Here is a 21,176-nt window from a genome sequence, read left to right on the forward strand (position 1 = left end):
AATTACTATCACCTGATTGTACAAATTTGATTTATTATGGTGAGCAGGTAGATAGAAATTTTAACGCTAACGCCATCTGGAGGCGTATGTCAAACTTTAATGTGTTTACGCGGGGAGGAAGACACTCCTATTTAGATATTAATAAAGCCGAGCTTCGTATAATACATAGATTCTTAGCAAACTCGATTACACAAAGAGGTAACAACAAGGAGAAAATGACCTTACACGATTTATTTTACCTTAAGTGCATTCGAAACACTAGAAGCTTTGTTAATATCCCCTACTGTGTTGGTTTTTATCTGTCCAAAATAGTAAAAGGAATACAGGACGGGGGAATAATAGGAGGAGATATTTTTATTACTCTCATTAGAGAGTATTTAGGTGTAGATAGGAATCAAGGGGGTCCGATGATGGTATGTAGAGAATAGGACGAGACTTTAGGTGTGCAAGTCTATCAAGGTGCAAAGGTATTGACTAGGAGACGCAATCAGGCAATACCATATCAGGGCCGCCATCCACAGGTAGAGAGGGGTTCAGATGAGGAGATGGAGAAAGCGGATGACATTAGGGATGTCATTAGGGATAGTGCTACTGACGTTTTCCAGCGTATAGATGAGGTAGAAATGACTAATGAGGATAGGCATCGTCGGTATGAGCAGTGGCAAGTCACGAATGAGTATGAGACTTCTAGGCGATGCCAACACGATAGCTAGCAAGTTCATTAGCACCAAATCATGAGCCAACTATCATATCAGGTACCAAATAACTACATCCCGACTCGACCTGCTTACTATCCACCACATCAGCCTGACATGCGACCACCCTATGACCTGTACGACCCCAATCAAGCATACCAGAACACCTATCACCAACCATGGAACCCGAACGACGATATGAACTGGAACCCCTATCCAAATCAATAGTGTTCCATTGGTGATGTCTTCTCTTTTATTATTTTTATCTATTTATGCTAAACATTTAACATTTTGATACTTTAATGTAATGTTTAATATTTTTATTATTTTGTACTAATATTTCATATTTGATTTGAAAGTGGGATATTAAGTCCCATTTCAAATTACCATGTATGTTTATATTTGTATTGTATGTATTTTATCTCATATACACAACAGGGTAAAACATCGCATTTTCAAATACTGACATTAAGTTCGGCAAAAGCTATTAATTTTGACGACAAAATGCAAAATATATATGAAATAACAACAGACGGAATGAACAAATGAAGTGCACCATTTATCATTCAAAGCATACAACAATATGTTTGGAAACTTTGGTAAAATTTAATCATTTTTCTACGCTAATCAACCTCAATAATTTAAATTGTTACTAATTTCTTGCAAATGAGAGCATTGCAAGATCTTAAGTGTGGGAAGGGATTAAATTCTTTCGGGTTTTAAAATTTTAATTTAAACACTTGATTACCATTAAAAATACTAGTAACGCAGTACTTGTATTAGAATCTAGTGCTCTCTGATAATAAAGAACAACCCTAGTCTTATATACTGACTACCCAATTCTAGTAAAATTTTTAAAAAATTTCAAATAAATGAATTCAAAATCATGTTTATACATATTTATGAACGATAAAACTAGGTGTTAACACCGAAATTATTGTTACCTCGGAAAGGACATAAATTGAGAAACAACCCAAAATGCTTGAATTCATTTAAAATGGAATAGAGGAGAATAAAAAGGCAAAGAGAGGAAAATAAAAGCCAAGTGTGGAAAAAATTTACCAAGTTATTTAGAACATATATCACATATTTTTGTACAAATAATTGAAAATACTTTTGTTTTGGACGATACTAATCAGTTTTATCCAGTTTATTGTAATATAAATGGAATTTAAAAGGAAGTAAAGTCTTCCGAGAAAAAGACACGCGCTTCTTGATTTAAGTCAGGAAGTTGTCGTCCAGACCAGTTGTAGAGTCTACGAAAAACCTTGAAAAGTTTTCTCAAAAATCAGCTGGAAATCCACGGACTTCAGCATCAAACAGGGTCGCCAAGTGGTGAGACTTATCCTAACCATGAGAGGATCTGTCTCGTACAATGGGGGGCACCGTGCAAATTAGCTTATAAGAATAATGAATCAGATCTCCAGAAAGGATAATCTCCTTAAAAGATCAAAAATCAGCTTTTAAGCCTGATATTACTCAATCCTTGAGATTGACTTTAAAGATTGAGAATTCAAACTCATAGAATTCGATGATATCTAAACTCGAACTTGAACGAGAAAATATTTTGATCAAATTACAAACCGATTTGTTTTCTGAAAACCCTATTTTCAATGCATTCATTACCATTGAACGTAAAATCCTAAGAATTCACCGGAATTCATTAGGTCACCTGAACCAAATCGGGTGTCAACCGTAAGACGGTGGTTGCATAGCATGGTCGGAGACAGGACCTTGTGCCAGACTGAAAAATTATAGGGTGATCTTTACTATTGCTCCTACAAAGGATAGTAATTGCATCCGACACGATATAGACCATAATCAAAAGCATGTCACGGGACATTGCCTTAACAGTTGCTTGTTCAACACTTTTCTTTACAACCGGACGGTAGTTTACCAAAAGGTAATATACGGAGCAAGTAAACTGGACGTGTTGCTTTCCCAATACAAGGTTAGTAAGTGGGTGACACAAAACCATAAGTTTTAAGCTAAAATTTTCAAATCTGAAACCCACAAAAACATTTTGCAAACACCGGTGAAGGGTTATTCCGGAAAACTTATCTAGGGTAAAAGCTAGATTGAATTTTTAAAAAGATCAAATTTTTTCATAAAGATCCAATTTCCTTAAAGGATCTAAATTTTTATAGTCATGTGGGACTGTAAACCACATCGTTACTACCATTGTTCATACCGCCGTATTGAAATCACTGATGTACAAAGTGTGAAAAATAAATAAGTGATTCTAGTATGTTTTTATTCAAGTTCTATATTGCTTGAGGACAAGCAACGCTCAAGTTTGGGAATATTTGATAATGCTAAAAACAAACATATATTTCATAGCATTATCCCTCAAGAAAGATAAGCTTTTAGTTGCAATTGTTCTATTTACAAGTGATATTCGTTTAAATAATAAAAGGTGAAGACAAAAGACAGATTCGACGAATTGAAGACGCAAATGACCAAAAAGCTAAAAAGTACAAAGTACAATCCAAGTGGTTCAATTTATTGATAAGAAACGTCTAAAAGTTACAAGAGTACGAGCCGCGAAATGCAAAGTACAAGATATTAAATCGTACGAAAGGACGTTCGAAAATCCGGAACTGGGACATGAACCAACTATCAACGCGCGACGTAACGGAGCTAAAATGACAAGTCAACTATGCACATGAATATAATATAATATATAAATAATTCTTCAAATTATATATATATATATATATATATATATATATATATATATATATATATATATATATATATATATATATATATATATATATATATTATATATTAAAAACCGTCGGCAAACTAGCAAACAAGTGAATGTGATCTGATCCAGCTGGCCATGCGATCGCATGGCCTGGAGATACAAAAACCATGCGGTCGCATGGCTTCCTGTAGCATGCCAAGTCTTATAAATCTCACGATTTCTAGCCGAAATATAACACACCTTTTTCTATCTATCTATCTACGACATATTTATATTTATATTTTATAATTTTAATTTTAATTGAAGTTTAATAATAATAAGGTTATAGTGGCAATTGTTTTAAGTTTGTAAGTCGAAATTCTGTCCGTGTAACGCTACGCTATTAATACTCATTGTAAGTTATGTTCAACCTTTTTAAATTAATGTCTCGTAGCTAAGTTATTATTATGCTTATTTAAGCCGAAGTAATCATGATGTTGGGTTAAATATTAAAGACTGGGTTATTGGGCTTTGTACCATAATTGGGGTTTGGACAAAAGAACGACACTTTTAGAAATTAGACTATGGGCTATTAATGGGCTTTATATTAACTAAATGATATCTCGTTAATTTAATATAAAGGTTACAATTTGACGTATCTATAAATAACCACATACGCTTAATCGGGTACGGTGGGCGGGATATCTATAAATACGAATAATTGTTCATTTTACCGGACACGGGGATGGATTAATAGTTAATGAACTCATTAACACAGGGGTGGATTACATTTAAGGGTAATTTGTGTAATTGTTAATAAAGTAGTAAAATCTTGGATTACACGCAGTCGATAACCTGGTGTATTCATTAAACAAGGTATGAAGACCTTGTTACAGTTCGAATCCCTAATTAGTTGGAATATTTGGCTTCGGGTATAAGGAAAATTTGACGAAGACTCTCGCACTTTATATTTATGACTGATGGACTATTATGGACAAAACCGTATGGATATATCAAATAATCCAGGACAAAGGACAATTAACCCATGGTAATAAATTAAAATCAACACGTCAAACATCATGATTACGGAAGTTTAAATAAGCATAATTCCTTTATTTTATATCTTATCGCACTTTTAATTATCGTACTTTTTAATTATCGCAATTTTATTTACTGTCATTTTATTTATCGCACTTTTAATTATCGTACTTTTTAATTATCGCAATTGTATTTATCGTCATTTTATTTATCGCACTTTTAATTATTGCAATTTTATTATCGTCATTTACTTTACGCTTTAAATTAAGTTATATTTATTTTTAATATTTTACATTAGGTTTTAATTGTGACTTAAGACATAAAATCGACAAACCAGTCATTAAACGGTAAAAACCCCCCTTTTATAATAATATATATATATATATATATATGTATATATATATATATATATATATATATATATATATATATATATATATATATATATATATATATATATATATATATATATATATATATATGTGTGTTTGTATACAAATATAGTTTTTTAAAAAATATAGCGTTAAACTTGGCTAGCTCCCTGCGGAACGAACCAGACTTACTAAAACCTACACTACTGTACGATTAGGTACACTGCCTATAGTGTTGTAGCAAGGTTTAGGTATATCCACTCTATAAATAAATAAATAACTAGTGTAAAATTGTATCGTATTTAATAGTATTTCGTAGCAAAAATATAACTATTTCGTATACACCTCGCATAACATCAGCTACTTATTTGAATGAAGGAGTAAAGCGACTAAATATATTTTTGAACCATTGAGGACAATTTGGGCCACATTATTTAAAGTTTATATGGCAATTTGAAAAAGGATATAGTCATAAAGGTAGAAGCAACAGATGGGTCAAATTATTAATAAAATCAAAGGATGGCAACAAGTCAGTTGGAAGGAAGAATTGTACGGAGTAATTAATTTTAAAGTCCTTCTAAATTTGGTCTTATCTTTAATATTTATGCAATTATGCAACGTGGGAAACAAGCTAGTGGGATAGAGTTTAAATGGTAGTTGGAGTCTAATTAGATAATGTTTATCTTTTAGTTCTTTGCTTCCTTATATATTGTATGGTGTTAGACTTTGAATAGTTAGCTTTTGATAATATAATTAAGATTAATTTTCGTGAGTAAACAAGCCAAGGGCTTTTACTTTATCTATCTCGTTTTCTATTTTATGTTTGGCCACAATATTCTTCATTAGTTTCACTATAAATACAACCCTAACCTCATTCATTCATACGCACGGTAACGTTTTCTGCATAACTCAATTTACAATTGCACTCTAGAAACTAGCTTACGGTAACAGATGTTCTTAGAACATAAACCCTATGCAACCACCCTAGTGGCCATTGTTGCGACAACTTCCATCAATTGTGGGCTGGTTTTAATCACCCTGTCGTAGATCATCATCTCAATGAGAGATATTCACGGTAAACCGGACCGGAGATTAAACCTCCTTAAACGCTCACACTTGGCACTCAACATGAATCATGTCCTAGTCACAGATTTATGTCCGAACAAATAGCGCCATCCGTGGGACCACGAATAGAATTGCATTAGAAGTTTGTAAGTTGCTAATGATTGTCTCTCAAATTTCTAACTTCTTGTTTGTGGTTGTTCTTGTGTAACAGGTAGCAATGGCAGGTGGTCACAAAACTGGGCACATTCAGCCGTCTTGTCCTCAGGCTATTGGCCCGATTGGACATAAGCAATCAAACCAAGAAAAGACAATTGTCTCGAGCAAAGCTCCCAAAATGGGAACCAGCAGACTCCCTCAAAAATCAACAATGTCATTGGGTACAATTCCTCCAAAATTGCAGGAGTCACCGCCGCGATTGTCAACTAAATACTGGCTTCCCAATGATGAAGAGGATACACCGCTTCTTATTGTGGGGTCCATCACCGTGTATTTTACGCCAAAGTCATCGGTTAATACTAGGCGTGTGATGATACCTGCAAGCGCGTGCGAACATCTGGCGGGCATTGGCATTGACATCCGGGAACCCACCAATGTTGAAACCCCTTTGATAATATGCGCACGCGGTGTGAAACTTCGCATGTTCCAGGTTTTCTACCCTGGTGACGCCCAACATGTCTTTAGGCGCACTGTCGATTATATAGACGAAAGTAAGAAAACGAGTCAAGACGACTTGCTTGCAATATTAGCTCAGGCCGCGCCAGAAAAATACGATTCGGCATTTAAGGTGCCCAATAAAGGTGGAGAGGTACCAAATAATTTATATGGGGCATAATGGGTCGTAAGGATAAACCTTTCATGGAAATTGCGCCTGCAAATGAAAAATTCGCGCCCTATATTGCTAACTATGTGCCCGCATCACCACCAATCGTTCCGGTAACTATGGGATGGTACGATGGTACAACGGATCTGGACGATTTCTTACAGCAATATGAAGGTACGACACACGTTCAAGCCTGGGATGATGAGACCAAGTGTTTAGAGTTCCAAACTCTACTGCAAGGGGTCGCAAGATAATGGTTCATTAATCTACCACTTCCCCTCGTGAGTTCTTACAATGTCCTTCGGGCACGCTTTTTGCTGATTTTTTATAATATGCGCACAAGGAAAGGAACACACGTGGAGTGCCATGATATTAGGCAGGGGACAAGAGAATCTTTGGGACAGTTCATAGATCGATATACCAAAGAGGTTACAAAGATATCAGGGTTGCCCGAAAGTTAGAAGGTATCAAGGTTTATACATGGTTTGTGCAAAGACAAACATCTCACTTTATGGCAACGCCTGCACATGAAGGTCCCCGATACTCTAGCAGAGGCAATAAGAGAAGCGCACGAGCATAGGCGTGCGTGAGGAGATACCACGCGTAATAGCGGTAAAGGCTCTGACATAGAGGCAACAGAGGTGACGATTCTTATCAGGATAATCAGGCGGATCAAAATGACAGTCATAACCAAGGTTCAGGGTCCTCGAGATACAATAACAATACATTTCGCAAGAATTGATAACATTGATCAAGGGAAGGGACGCTTTTCAAATCAAAACTTCGCAATCATGTGTGAGCTGACTAAGACACCAAAGGAAATCTTGGCAACCGAACCAAAAATGTCAGAGCCTTTACCACTAAGACAGCAAAGGAAATCTTTATTTTTAATTGTTGGTTTAAATTTTTCAAATAAAATTAATTAGTGTTTATGACATCGCTAAGATGTTCTTAAAATTTTTCTTTTACTTTTTAAGTTTTTTAAAAAAAAAAAAAATAGTTTTCTAATGACATCATTGGAGTTGTGCTTTATAAGAATTTAAAACCGTTCACATCGTCACGCTAAAGAGACGCCGTTGCCAAGCAACTGATGCTAGCAAGTTCCATTGGAGCTTCTTCCAAAGACCATGCTTTAATATGTCATTGTTGGGCATATTCAAAGATGGAGCATTTGTGTAACAACCCAAACCATACCGCGTATAAAACCCCGTTAAATTTCATGACAAAAAAAAAAAAATTTTGCTGACTGACCCAGTTGCGCGGCGCGCCAACAGGTTGCGCGGCGCGCAGAACCTGTCTGGCAGCCCGCTGTCCGGTTTTCCTTGAAATGTGAAAATGTTTGACCCGTTCCCGACGTTTTTAGCCAAAACGCTTTTAACCATGAATTCATACATATAAAACTAACACGTTTAAATAATAAAATTAAGTTTACGAAGCGGGTCCCACAACGACCCATTTTACCACCTTAAGTACCGAAATACAATATTTGACCAAAAGACTTTAATACAATACAAAGCCGAGCATGGCGATTGGGGATACGCTACCCAATCCTAAATGATCCAAAAGCAAGTCACTAAAGCAACTATGTACGTCTTCTAGTCCTCGCGCTTACCCGAGCCACCATATCCGCATGCGATCTATAAAAAAAAGAGTCAACAACGAGAGGGTAAGCTAATGCTTAGTGAATGATAACATACTACATACATATATATGTATAAAATGAATACGCCACACAAACAAATACCGCATACCGGGGCATCCAAGTATAAAGCATCTACACTAAGCATACCATACGATCTAAGCAACGAGCTAAAGATACAACACAAATAAGAGTCCACCAACGACAAAGTGAACATCGCCAAATAGCTACACCCGGAGGGTTAGCTACAACACAACAACACATTAATATATATATAACAATATAAACGAACAAGGTTAACCCCTTAACCTCAAACACACGAACATTGGCCGAACAACCCGAGCCTTGTGAATGCGCACAACCCGAAATTCACTTCTCAACCATAAGATGACCGAACAACCCGAGTCATCATGAATCCGCACTACCCGAGATTCATTACCTCCAATAAGGTGACCGAACAACCCGAGTCACCATGAATCCGCACTACCCGAGATTCATTTCACAATACTAAAACCCACGGTCACGGGATTATAAAATCCACCACACAACCATATCAACCCTTCGCCATTAGGGTTATAACAACCAAATCACAACCAAGTGTGATAACGTGCACACAAACGTGTACTTCGCCAAAGATGGTCAACCAAGACGCACAAACGTGCCAATTGGACTCATACACAAGTCCTTCAAATCCACCTATATGTGAAGTGAGCTCTATAACCGAGAATCACTTCACCCGACCCGCACCCATCCTACACATACATATGCATATAGGATATTATCACTCACCTTGAAGTCTTGAAGAAAGCTTCCAAGTAAACCGCAACTCGCCAATGGAAAATACCTATTCCATTATCACAAATACCACAACACAATTAGATTGGATTCACAAATTAACCCAATTCGTCACTTAGTGCCATTTCGACCCAAATGCACTTCCAAGCACAAACCGTACCCAAACCAACCAATAATCACTAACACAAGTGAGAATGGTCATAATATGCCAATTAAACCCGAACTCAAGTGTTAAACACGTGTCATACCCATTTTGACACTTAAACCCTAATTTTGACCCATAAAGGCCAAAATCTCATCCTTTACAAGTTTTGACACCAAAACACATTTAACTCGGTTCTATACTTCAACTTAATCCATTTTAAGTTTATAAACCTCATTAAATCGCCAATCGGGTCATAGTCACCACCAAACCCTAATTTGACCCAAAGTCAAAGTTAGTCAACCAAACAACCTCCAATGTGTTCCAATACTTCCATAATCGCTAACTAAAGTGATTAAACTAAATTTCAAGTTCTAAACATGGCCAATTTGTTCACCAACCCAAAATCCACCAACAATTAACAATAAACCCGATTACTAGCATCACTAAACCCATTTCATCACCTAAAAGGGTATTACAACAAATTAACTCAAAACCCTAACTTGAATATCAAATTAAATAGATGAAATTCGGAGTTTGAGCTTACCAATACTATCACCGCGTAGCCGAGAACGAAAGGAACAACTTTAAAACCCGAGACTTTGATCGATTCGAGCTTCTTCTTCCCCAAAACCTCAAATCTCTCTCTAGACCTCTCTCTCTCTCTCTCTAAGAATGGATGAGGATGATGAATGGATGTGAAATGATCCAAAGTTGGATCTAAACCAACTGATAATGCCCACAAATCCGGCCCCATGTGAAATTACCCAAATACCCTTCATTTAAAATAAATAAAACAAGATAGGTTCTGTCAGCGCGTTTGCGCGGTGCGCGGCCGCTTTGCGCGGCGCGCAGATTGACAGATTCAGCTCTTTTCCAATTTTAATATATATAAATATTCAACGAAGCCCGATCTCATATGCCTTTAATAAACAAGTATACAAAATAAATATTCGGGTCTTACAACTCTCCCCCACTTAAACTCGATCACGTCCTCGTGATCCTCATCACTTAACCAAACAGACCTCACCCTACGGTCCTCGACATAAGTCTCAATCCGACTTCCTAAGCAATTCTTTCCAACGAATCGCCTTCCACAACTAAATCGTCACCCGCGACTTCTCAAGTCCACAATCCGAGCACTAAAACCATGCTCCTACCCTAACATCGGGAAAACTCAACTAACCTCGTACCGAGATATCATTCCCTTAGCGTACTATTACCGAGTACAACGCTCAAAGCAACCAAGCCTCAACCTAGGGTCAACAACCCGAAACGATGAAACCGAACCAAACGAATCCTTACGGATATCACCTAATCATTAAACATCCCTTGTAGTGCGCAATACGACCAATACGCAACTACCGTAACAATACAATCCAACGGTTAGAAACCGATAGCGCCCAAAACGGCTATGGGAACGCAAATCCCAAGGGGTACGAAATCATCTATCGTCACACCCGTAACAAACATGTGAGCGAAATACGGCTATCGCACCACTAATCATACCACATGGTCCTCACGAACCCACCATCGACGCATAAAACGACCGATAGTTCCCACAACATGGTCCTCACGACCCCACCATTGGTGTATCAAACAACCAATAGATTACAACTCAACATGGCCGAAACAACCCGAGCCAAAACACATATGGAGGATGGTCGAAACAACCCGAACCTTAGTGAATTCGCACAACCCGAAATCCACCAACCCAATCCATATATCTCACAACGACATGACCGCAAAACCCGAGTCATCGTGAATACGCGCAAACCGATATTCACTACTACCGCCACATAGTATAACCGAGGATGGCCGTACAACCCGAACCTTAGTGAATCCGAACTACCCGACATTCACTACCTCAAACTATGAGCCCAACCAACAGGGACATTCGTACTACCCGAAATATTGTGAATACGAACAACCAGATATTCACGTCCCACAACACAACCCTCTTGATGAAGTCAGCGGACCCCGAAGGTCATGCTCCACCAATCTCAATATCGGATGAAGTCAGCGGACCCGAAGATCATGCTTCACCGATCTCAATACCGGATGAAGTCAGCGGACCCGAAGATCATGCTTCACCGATCTCAACACCACGCTCATGACGAAGTCAGCGGACCCTAAAGATCATGCTCCATCAATCACGTACTCCCATGATGAAGTCAGCGGACCCTAAAGATCATGCTCCATCACGCAACCATACTATAATGAAGTCAGCGGACCCCGAAAGTCATGCTTCATTAATCATCAATACCACGATGAAGTCAGCGGACCCCGAAGGTCATGCTTCATCAACTACATACCATAATCGAGCAAGAACCACCTATATCAAACATAGGTACCGAACAAGAATTCTCCAAAAGAGAACCCGACACACACCTTCCTTAACCGAAGGATTTCACCTTGCTCACCAAACACGTCCATTATCTCTCAACGAGATTTACCACATTACCGCCTCGGTGGGATTCCAATCCAAACCATAAGTACAATTTATCCGAAATCGCACTCTACCACGAATCGACCCAAAACTAGGTCTCGGTAAAAATTCCAGATCTACCAAAATCATCATCCGAAATATCACACTAACACTTTCCTCGCGCAGGAGTGCGACTCCCCCACTTGGAAACACGTTCCTACATCACAACTCGTACACCCGTACGATGCTACCAAAGGTAGACTTTACCAACAATTGGGTACACACGACCCATCACCACACCTTGCTCTAACCTTGAGCACACGAAGGATTTCAATCAATCCTTAAACACTTCGAACGAAAAGTGTACCACGATTACACAAACCATACCCTCGCAATTATCCAATTGCTTTAGTTTGTCAAGTTTCACCTAGTCACTCATGTACCTACGGGTTTCTCCCGGTACACTAAGTACAATGTAACCACAACACAATCGGAGTCGACACCACGCCAGTAGGTATAAAAGAGGCACCTAATGTCGCGTCATAAAGACTCCATTACCAACACACATCGAGATTTTAAACACTCGGCCTCAAAGGTTCCAATCACCCGACGAACCTCATGGTTCATCACTTCAACACCAAAAGCGAACACGCGCTAAACAATCGAACACCAAAACCATTTCCGTGGCTTGGTAGTAACATTCCCCAAATACTAAGGAATGCTTGGTTACACCAAGTCTTACGCCCTTCGTCCAACAACCAAACATCACCATAGGGTACTTCCATTAGGAACGTCACCCTTAACCATAACATGCAAATCACTATGCAATTAACAAGTCCGAACATAAACGCCACATAAATAAATATTCAAAGACATATTTATCAAAACGAAACGTACCTCAACGTCTCCTTGCGGCATTCGCCGCCGCCAACTCGGGACAATCCGGCTTGCGATGTCCCTCTTTATGACAATAGTAGCACATTCCGCCTTCACTTCTCGGCATCGTGCATTCCCACAACTTGTGACCCCTAACGCCACAATTGAAACATCTAGGCGCACGAGATTCCACCGTGCCCTTTACCACTTTACTCGTACTCGCACTCGGACCCTTAGTCCTCTTACTCGGAGCACCATAAGAAACAACCCTTCCCTCACTTGAAGGTTCGCCCTTTTTCGATCGCGTATAAGACTCGAAACCTCTAGCCACCGCAAATAACTCCGCAAACGACTTCGCGTAACCCCGGCTAATTTTGCTTTTCAAGTCATCGCTCAAAGTTCGATAGAAATCCTCCATCAACAAACGATCGTTCCCCAAATATTCCGGGCAAAAACGAGCCTTCGACATAAAAGTCGTCTTTAAAGTATTCAAGTCCATAGAACCCTGTTGCAAATTTCGCAACTCACAACGCAATTCCGATAAATCGGCTGAAGTTCGGAACTCCTCGAAGAATTCCTCCTTAAATTCGTCCCACGATAACGTCATAAACGTTTCACCACCGACAAGATCAATCTTGCCATCCAACCAATCCTTCGCCCTACCCCGCAACAAACTAGTAGCGACTCTCGTCTTTTTCTCGGGAGGGCATTCCATAGTACGAAAACACCCTTCGACATCCGAAACCCAAGTCGTACTCACCAAAGGATCCGGCTTCCCATCATACATCGGGGGTCTAGTCCTCATGAAGCTCTTAAGACAACGCTCCATTTCACCCCTATTTTGGAATTCGGAATACTTCCCATCCATTTCTTCTCGAAACGCCCTCATTTGCTCCGCAACGGCGGCCGTAACTCTAGCGTTAAATTCCGTGTCGTTCGTCTCGGTCTCGTTTCGCGTCGTCATTCTAAAGAATGCAAAACGATTAGTCCACGCACGTATAAAACGACACGCACAACACCCTCCCATCTTGCTAAACACTCGTCGTACATCACTTGTTAGACACGATTTGCACCCGTAATAAGGTCTGCAAGTTCTTATTACGCACGCACGCCGCATCGACTCGTTAGTACAACGACCGCCTCGCTCGATGCTATAAACAAACACAAACAAAATTCTACGCGATAGAAGCACACGCGAGAATTACACCACAACACAAATAATATATTAATAATATCCGCATTACTAATATAAACGTTAGTCGACCTATAAACAAGGCACTAACTAAACCCGTTCCTGACCCGTAATCCTACAAGTCCCGCAACAAATTACGCGCACACAAAAGTCTAAGTCTAGGCACCTATCTCAAGTCACCTAAATCCCTTAGACCATGCTCTGATACCACTTGTAACAACCCAAACCATACCGCGTATAAAACCCCGTTAAATTTCATGACAAAAAAAAATTTTTGCTGACTGACCCAGTTGCGCGGCGCGCCAACAGGTTGCGCGGCGCGCAGAACCTGTCTGGCAGCCCGCTGTCCGGTTTTCCTTGAAATGTGAAAATGTTTGACCCGTTCCCGACGTTTTTAGCCAAAACGCTTTTAACCATGAATTCATACATATAAAACTAACACGTTTAATTAATAAAATTAAGTTTACGAAGCGGGTCCCACAACGACCCATTTTACCACCTTAAGTACCGAAATACAATATTTGACCAAAAGACTTTAATACAATACAAAGCCGAGCATGGCGATTGGGGATACGCTACCCAATCCTAAATGATCCAAAAGCAAGTCACTAAAGCAACTATGTACGTCTTCTAGTCCTCGCGCTTACCCGAGCCACCATATCCGCATGCGATCTATAAAAAAAAGAGTCAACAACGAGAGGGTAAGCTAATGCTTAGTGAATGATAACATACTACATACATATATATGTATAAAATGAATACGCCACACAAACAAATACCGCATACCGGGGCATCCAAGTATAAAGCATCTACACTAAGCATACCGTACGATCTAAGCAACGAGCTAAAGATACAACACAAATAAGAGTCCACCAACGACAAAGTGAACATCGCCAAATAGCTACACCCGGAGGGTTAGCTACAACACAACAACACATTAATATATATATATATAACAATATAAACGAACAAGGTTAACCCCTTAACCTCAAACACACGAACATTGGTCGAACAACCCGAGCCTTGTGAATGCGCATAACCCGAAATTCACTTCTCAACCATAAGATGACCGAACAACCCGAGTCATCATGAATCCGCACTACCCGAGATTCATTACCTCCAATAAGGTGACCGAACAACCCGAGTCACCATGAATCCGCACTACCCGAGATTCATTTCACAATACTAAAACCCACGGTCACGGGATTATAAAATCCACCACACAACCATATCAACCCTTCGCCATTAGGGTTATAACAACCAAATCACAACCAAGTGTGATAACGTGCACACAAACGTGTACTTCGCCAAAGATGGTCAACCAAGACGCACAAACGTGCCAATTGGACTCATACACAAGTCCTTCAAATCCACCTATATGTGAAGTGAGCTCTATAACCGAGAATCACTTCACCCGACCCGCACCCATCCTACACATACATATGCATATAGGATATTATCACTCACCTTGAAGTCTTGAAGAAAGCTTCCAAGTAAACCGCAACTCGCCAATGGAAAATACCTATTCCATTATCACAAATACCACAACACAATTAGATTGGATTCACAAATTAACCCAATTCGTCACTTAGTGCCATTTCGACCCAAATGCACTTCCAAGCACAAACCGTACCCAAACCAACCAATAATCACTAACACAAGTGAGAATGGTCATAATATGCCAATTAAACCCGAACTCAAGTGTTAAACACGTGTCATACCCATTTTGACACTTAAACCCTAATTTTGACCCATAAAGGCCAAAATCTCATCCTTTACAAGTTTTGACACCAAAACACATTTAACTCGGTTCTATACTTCAACTTAATCCATTTTAAGTTTATAAACCTCATTAAATCGCCAATCGGGTCATAGTCACCACCAAACCCTAATTTGACCCAAAGTCAAAGTTAGTCAACCAAACAACCTCCAATGTGTTCCAATACTTCCATAATCGCTAACTAAAGTGATTAAACTAAATTTCAAGTTCTAAACATGGCCAATTTGTTCACCAACCCAAAATCCACTAACAATTAACAATAAACCCGATTACTAGCATCACTAAACCCATTTCATCACCTAAAAGGGTATTACAACAAATTAACTCAAAACCCTAACTTGAATATCAAATTAAATAGATGAAATTCGGAGTTTGAGCTTACCAATACTATCACCGCGTAGCCGAGAACGAAAGGAACAACTTTAAAACCCGAGACTTTGATCGATTCGAGCTTCTTCTTCCCCAAAACCTCAAATCTCTCTCTAGACCTCTCTCTCTCTCTAAGAATGAATGAGGATGATGAATGGATGTGAAATGATCCAAAGTTGGATCTAAACCAACTGATAATGCCCACAAATCCGGCCCCATGTGAAATTACCCAAATACCCTTCATTTAAAATAAATAAAACAAGATAGGTTCTGTCAGCGCGTTTGCGCGGCGCGCGGCCGCTTTGCGCGGCGCGCAGATTGACAGATTCAGCTCTTTTCCAATTTTAATATATATAAATATTCAACGAAGCCCGATCTCATATGCCTTTAATAAACAAGTATACAAAATAAATATTCGGGTCTTACAATTTGCAATTTTTTGTTGTACATTTTTTATAAAAAGTTGTACATTGTATTAATTAATTAATTATTTTTGGTGGGTCTATTTTATGGTAAATGTGTATGTTATGGATACTAGGGAGTGTGATGGGTTAAGTGATAGGAATAAATTGTTGAGTTGGCGCTAATGTGACAATAATGAAGTTGTATGACAGGTGTCATAGATGAGAGTGGTGTAATAGATGGATGTAGATAGATATGAAACAGTTGGGCCAAAGTCCAAATAGTAGCCGTGTAGAAAAATTTCCCCAAATATAATAAACCCTAAAACCCTTTACTTGAACGTAGATTTCCAATCATCAATTTGTGTTTCACAATTTTTGCAATCCGCGAACTACATTGTAATTCATCACAGAACCATAATTTCGTCGTCTTATATGGAATCTAAAACGGTAAACCCTAAATAAATTAAAAATATATATATCCCGTAGTTTATGATAACGAATAATCAGTCTAAATTATGATTTTTTTGCAGATTGAAAAAATGGAAGAAGAAGAAGAAGAAGAGGAAGAGGTGCAAACTTTTAAAACGGGAGCTTTAGCCTTGCCAATAATTCAATCATTATTGGATGCTCCACAGGCATTCTTTGCTTTAGTGCTTTCTCCCACAAGGTTTCTAATTTCGTTTTTTGTGTGTGTGTGTGTGTGTGTGTGTGTGTGGTTATTTGTTCTATTGAAATAGAGTGTATTTTGTATATTATGTTGTATTTAATTAATAATGTTTTGTTTATGGTGTTGTAGGGAACTTGCAATTCAGATTGCTGAACGGTTTGAGGCATTGGGATCAAGCATTGGTGTTAAGTCTGCGGTGGTGAGTTTTTGTTTATTACTAGTTGATAACTTGCTGCTGTGATTTATGGAGCTTGCAGACATAGGATATTTTTTTTATATTTTTTTTCCTTGTTTTATTACGTAGATATTTATGTATTTTATTTTATGGAAAATGATAATGGTAGCCTTTAGGGCTATCAGCTATGGTTACGCCTTCTTGATTTTGATTATTTTCAATATAAAAACTCATGATTTTCATGAATAAACACTCCTAACTTATATTAAAGAGGAAAAGTGAGCATTAAAAATGGATGTTAACACTTTTAAAGTTTATTTAAGTTAGTTTGCGAATATTGTTATAGAAAGTTTAATTATAACCCTAAGGGCTATAAATGACAGTGATGGATATCAAGTATTAAATTAATTGATGTTTTTTTAAATTGGGGTTTAGGATTTTGTGTGATTGGTTTTTTTACAATTTTTGCAGCTTGTTGGAGGGGTTGACCAACTACAACAAAGCATTCAACTTGGAAAGCGACCACATATTGTCGTAAGATATACTTGCCTATAATCTTTATATTTTTTTAGTTCACCTTTAATGTTCACATATGTTTGAAAATGACATTTCGATTTCTCGAAACATTATTTAAATTAATTGCACTGAACATGATTGTTTTTGTCATGAAATGTGTCTTATTAGAGTTTTTCTTGATGTAGGTTGCCACGCCTGGATGCCTGGTGGAAAATTTATCAAATACTAAAGGCATTTCTCTTCGTACCGTCAAGTACTTGGTAAGAAATAAGAATTTGACAATTTGTTTAGCATGTTTATTTTTTGCTAATGTAGCCAATCGATGGTGCTAGTTTGATATTCCCTTTGCATATCGACATACCATTCTATTTCTTGTGCTTAATGTTTTTTTTAAATTTAATAAACCTTAATATACATGTTTGATTTTCCCTTTGCCTATTTGTCAGGTGTTTGATGAGGCAGATAGGTTGCTAAATGTGGATTTTGAGAAATTCCTCAATGAGAGAAGAACATACCTGTTTTCTGCTACTACTATTACCAAAAAGGTGTGAATGTTTTATGTCACATTGTATTGTTAAAATCAATACGGTTTAAATAAGAAATTCATGACCTTTCATGTGAGAGAATTGTATATCCTAATTTTTATGAACACTTCAGGTGCAAAAACTGAAACGGGCTTGTTTAAGTTATAAATGTTATAAAATATTGTACTTGTCTTTTGAATGCTTAAGATGGTTTACCGTTTCTTTATTTATATATATATTTCAGATTGAAGCCGATTCTAAATATTCTACTGTTGTTACCTTGAAACAGCTTCCTGATAAGCACAAGGTTTGTAACCTGACTAAACGATTGTAATTATATATTAAGGGTGCGGTTGGTTTATCTTAACGAATGGGAATTTAAATGTAATGGAATGAATATACCCATGGCGTTGTATTGACGGTTCCTAGTTATTAGGATGAAGAAGTTATAGAATTTTTTTTGGGCTTTATGGATGATCATTACCCTGTTCGAAGAGCGTTTTCTCTTTCAAACCAAGTAAGAGTCCTGCAACCTTTCATTACTTAGTTTATTGTTACAGATTTCTTCATTCTAACTCTGTTAATGATATCCTCTGTTTTCAGCACGTTTTTTTGCTAACAATTTACGTTCTTTATCTGGTTTCTTAATCCAAAAACTTATAGAAATTAAACTGTTGATTTAGGTATTAGATCTTCTAGATGAATATCAGAAGAACTTTGATGATTCGTTGAAAGGGGTGCAAGCTGATTCCAGTCAGCCATGTCCTTCCTTAAAAGAAGCTTTGACCAGATTTCAGGTTTTACTTCTGTGTCCTTGTCTTTTTTCAACAAGTCTAGTTCCAAAAGTTGATACTGAACATGAACTAATTTGTTTTATACTTTACATAATTAATTATCTCCAAAACAATCAGTATACTGCTGCCCAGTTGCTGAGAATTCAGACGATGTTGGATGAATCTAAAGAAACACTTGTAAGTGATGTCTTCAAACTGAAACATTCGTCTTTTGATACTTTGGTAGGACCTCATAGCATTAATAGTATTTATGTATCATCACGTTACTATGTGTAGGGTAATTTTATATGTTACAATCTTCTACATGTACTGAATACAGCTGCATGTTATAGCTTTGAGAAACAATTTCACGTGTGATTCCACTGAATTTAATTGAAAAAAGTTATAGATATTCAGATACCTTCCTTTCAAAAATTGATCAAAAGAATATAGAAGGGTCGGCAAGGCTGTTCAAGATATATATATGTATATATATAAATATTATTATTAGAAACACATTTGAAGGTGGATTTAGGAATTATAGTTTGAATTATGAAGTTATACTTAGATATCTTTTGCTACGTATGTTAATGTATAAGGGTCCTATTGACTCATAAATATGTTTTTTTGTTACAGCACAAGACTATCATCGATAGTGTCCTTGTAACAGGTGAAAATCTGGACACTTTAGTTGAGAAAAGTATCAAACTCAGTATGGCTTTTCAGGTACCAAACTACAAATACTTCCTAATGTATCATTCAATATATATTTTTATTCAATAAATAAATATACATGCAAACACTGATCATTAACTGAGTAAGCTTTTTTTACCCAAGGATTCTAGGTTTTAATGGTTGCATCCCCCATTTAGCTGATGTAAAATATTTAACATCTACAATTCTACGTTTACATCTGACAAATGTTATAAGAATTTGAATCCATTTCTCTCTGGCAAAATGATATTTCCACTTTTATTCTTGATACATGCACTTTTATCATGCATTGTGTACTTGTATCATATGCATCAATAGTTGTACATGATGGATATATCAAAAAATGAAAGTGGAAATATCATTGCGATTTCTCTATTTGTTCAAACTCTCGAATTTGGTTTGATAGGCACATGTTCTTGCCCGCTTATCCAAGAAGGTTATATATTTTTTTAAGATATTACATTACATTATAATTTATAATCTACAATATACAATCATTAGACATACTACAGTTACACATGAAACCAAATTACATTGATATATGTTATGACTATGATCTTCTCGCGTTTTCTTGGCAAAAGTTCTCATTCTAATTATAGCTCATGAAAGAAATATTGTTACAAACATTTAATTCGTACACTTCCATTCTATAAAAAAAAAATATATTTTTACCATATTTGATACTCCTGTTTTGCTTATGTACGAATGTATATTGGTATGTATATAGGTGTGTTTTTGTACGTGTGGGTGTTTCGGGAATGTTGTGTGGTGTGTGTTTTGGGTGTGTTTTGTGTTTGTGGGGGTGTGTGTGTGTGGGAGTGGGGGTGTGTGTGTATGGTGGGTGAGTACTTGTTCCGTCTTCCCGAATATTAAGATGCTTCTCCGATCCTTTGGGTATTTCATCCTTTAAATTTCCCTCTTTTAAAACTCCTTGTTGCGCCTCCTTTATTTGAGTAGTAAGGTTATTATGAATCATTATATTCATAGATTTTACTCGAATGGGTGGGTGGGTGTGGGAGGGTGGGTGGGGGTGGGGTGTGTGTGTGAGTGCGTCTCGCATCGTTCGGTGCATCTTGGGGCTATTAGGACGGAGGACGACCTTCTTTGCTTTTGAGCTTCGTTGGTTTTCTTTTAGTTGTGTGGCTTCGGGGATGTCTACCGTAAAAGTGCATGAGTGGTGTTTGGTTTTGTTCTAGGTGGTTGGCTCTTTGCGTGCGCAACAACTCTCACCTGGCATGCCTCTCGAGTTTTGTTTACAAGGTCTTTTGGCTCTACTATTCGAGGCAACAACAAGCGTCGATTTTGTGGCGTCTTGAATGCCGCTTAGAGCCTAAATTAATTTTTCAGGCAGATTTAAATACCCATGAAAATTTGATTTCTACCATTTTCATGGCGTATCTTTTCTACTTTTACTTTTTATTTATTTATTTATCCTTATTTATTTCTATTTTTTTATTTTTATTTTTATTTTTATTTTTAATTTATTTTATTTTATTTTATTTTA

The 21,176-nt window shown here is 37.5% G+C and overlaps 1 protein-coding gene across 1 annotated transcript; it reads left to right on the plus strand.

The window, feature by feature from the left end:
- Positions 1-16,602: 16,602 nt before the first annotated feature.
- Positions 16,603-20,988, plus strand: LOC139840420 (uncharacterized). The gene is made up of 11 exons (XM_071830687.1): positions 16,603-16,750; positions 16,834-16,970; positions 17,100-17,169; positions 17,617-17,679; positions 17,847-17,921; positions 18,108-18,206; positions 18,430-18,492; positions 18,622-18,702; positions 18,869-18,982; positions 19,595-19,684; positions 20,869-20,988. Exons 1-11 carry the CDS (start codon positions 16,736-16,738, stop codon positions 20,986-20,988), a joined length of 927 nt encoding a protein of 308 aa, XP_071686788.1. The 5' UTR covers positions 16,603-16,735.
- The last annotated feature ends 188 nt before the right edge of the window (positions 20,989-21,176 follow it).

Source organism: Rutidosis leptorrhynchoides, chromosome 4 (genome assembly GCF_046630445.1).
Source record: "Rutidosis leptorrhynchoides isolate AG116_Rl617_1_P2 chromosome 4, CSIRO_AGI_Rlap_v1, whole genome shotgun sequence".
Taxonomy (NCBI): domain Eukaryota; kingdom Viridiplantae; phylum Streptophyta; class Magnoliopsida; order Asterales; family Asteraceae; genus Rutidosis; species Rutidosis leptorrhynchoides.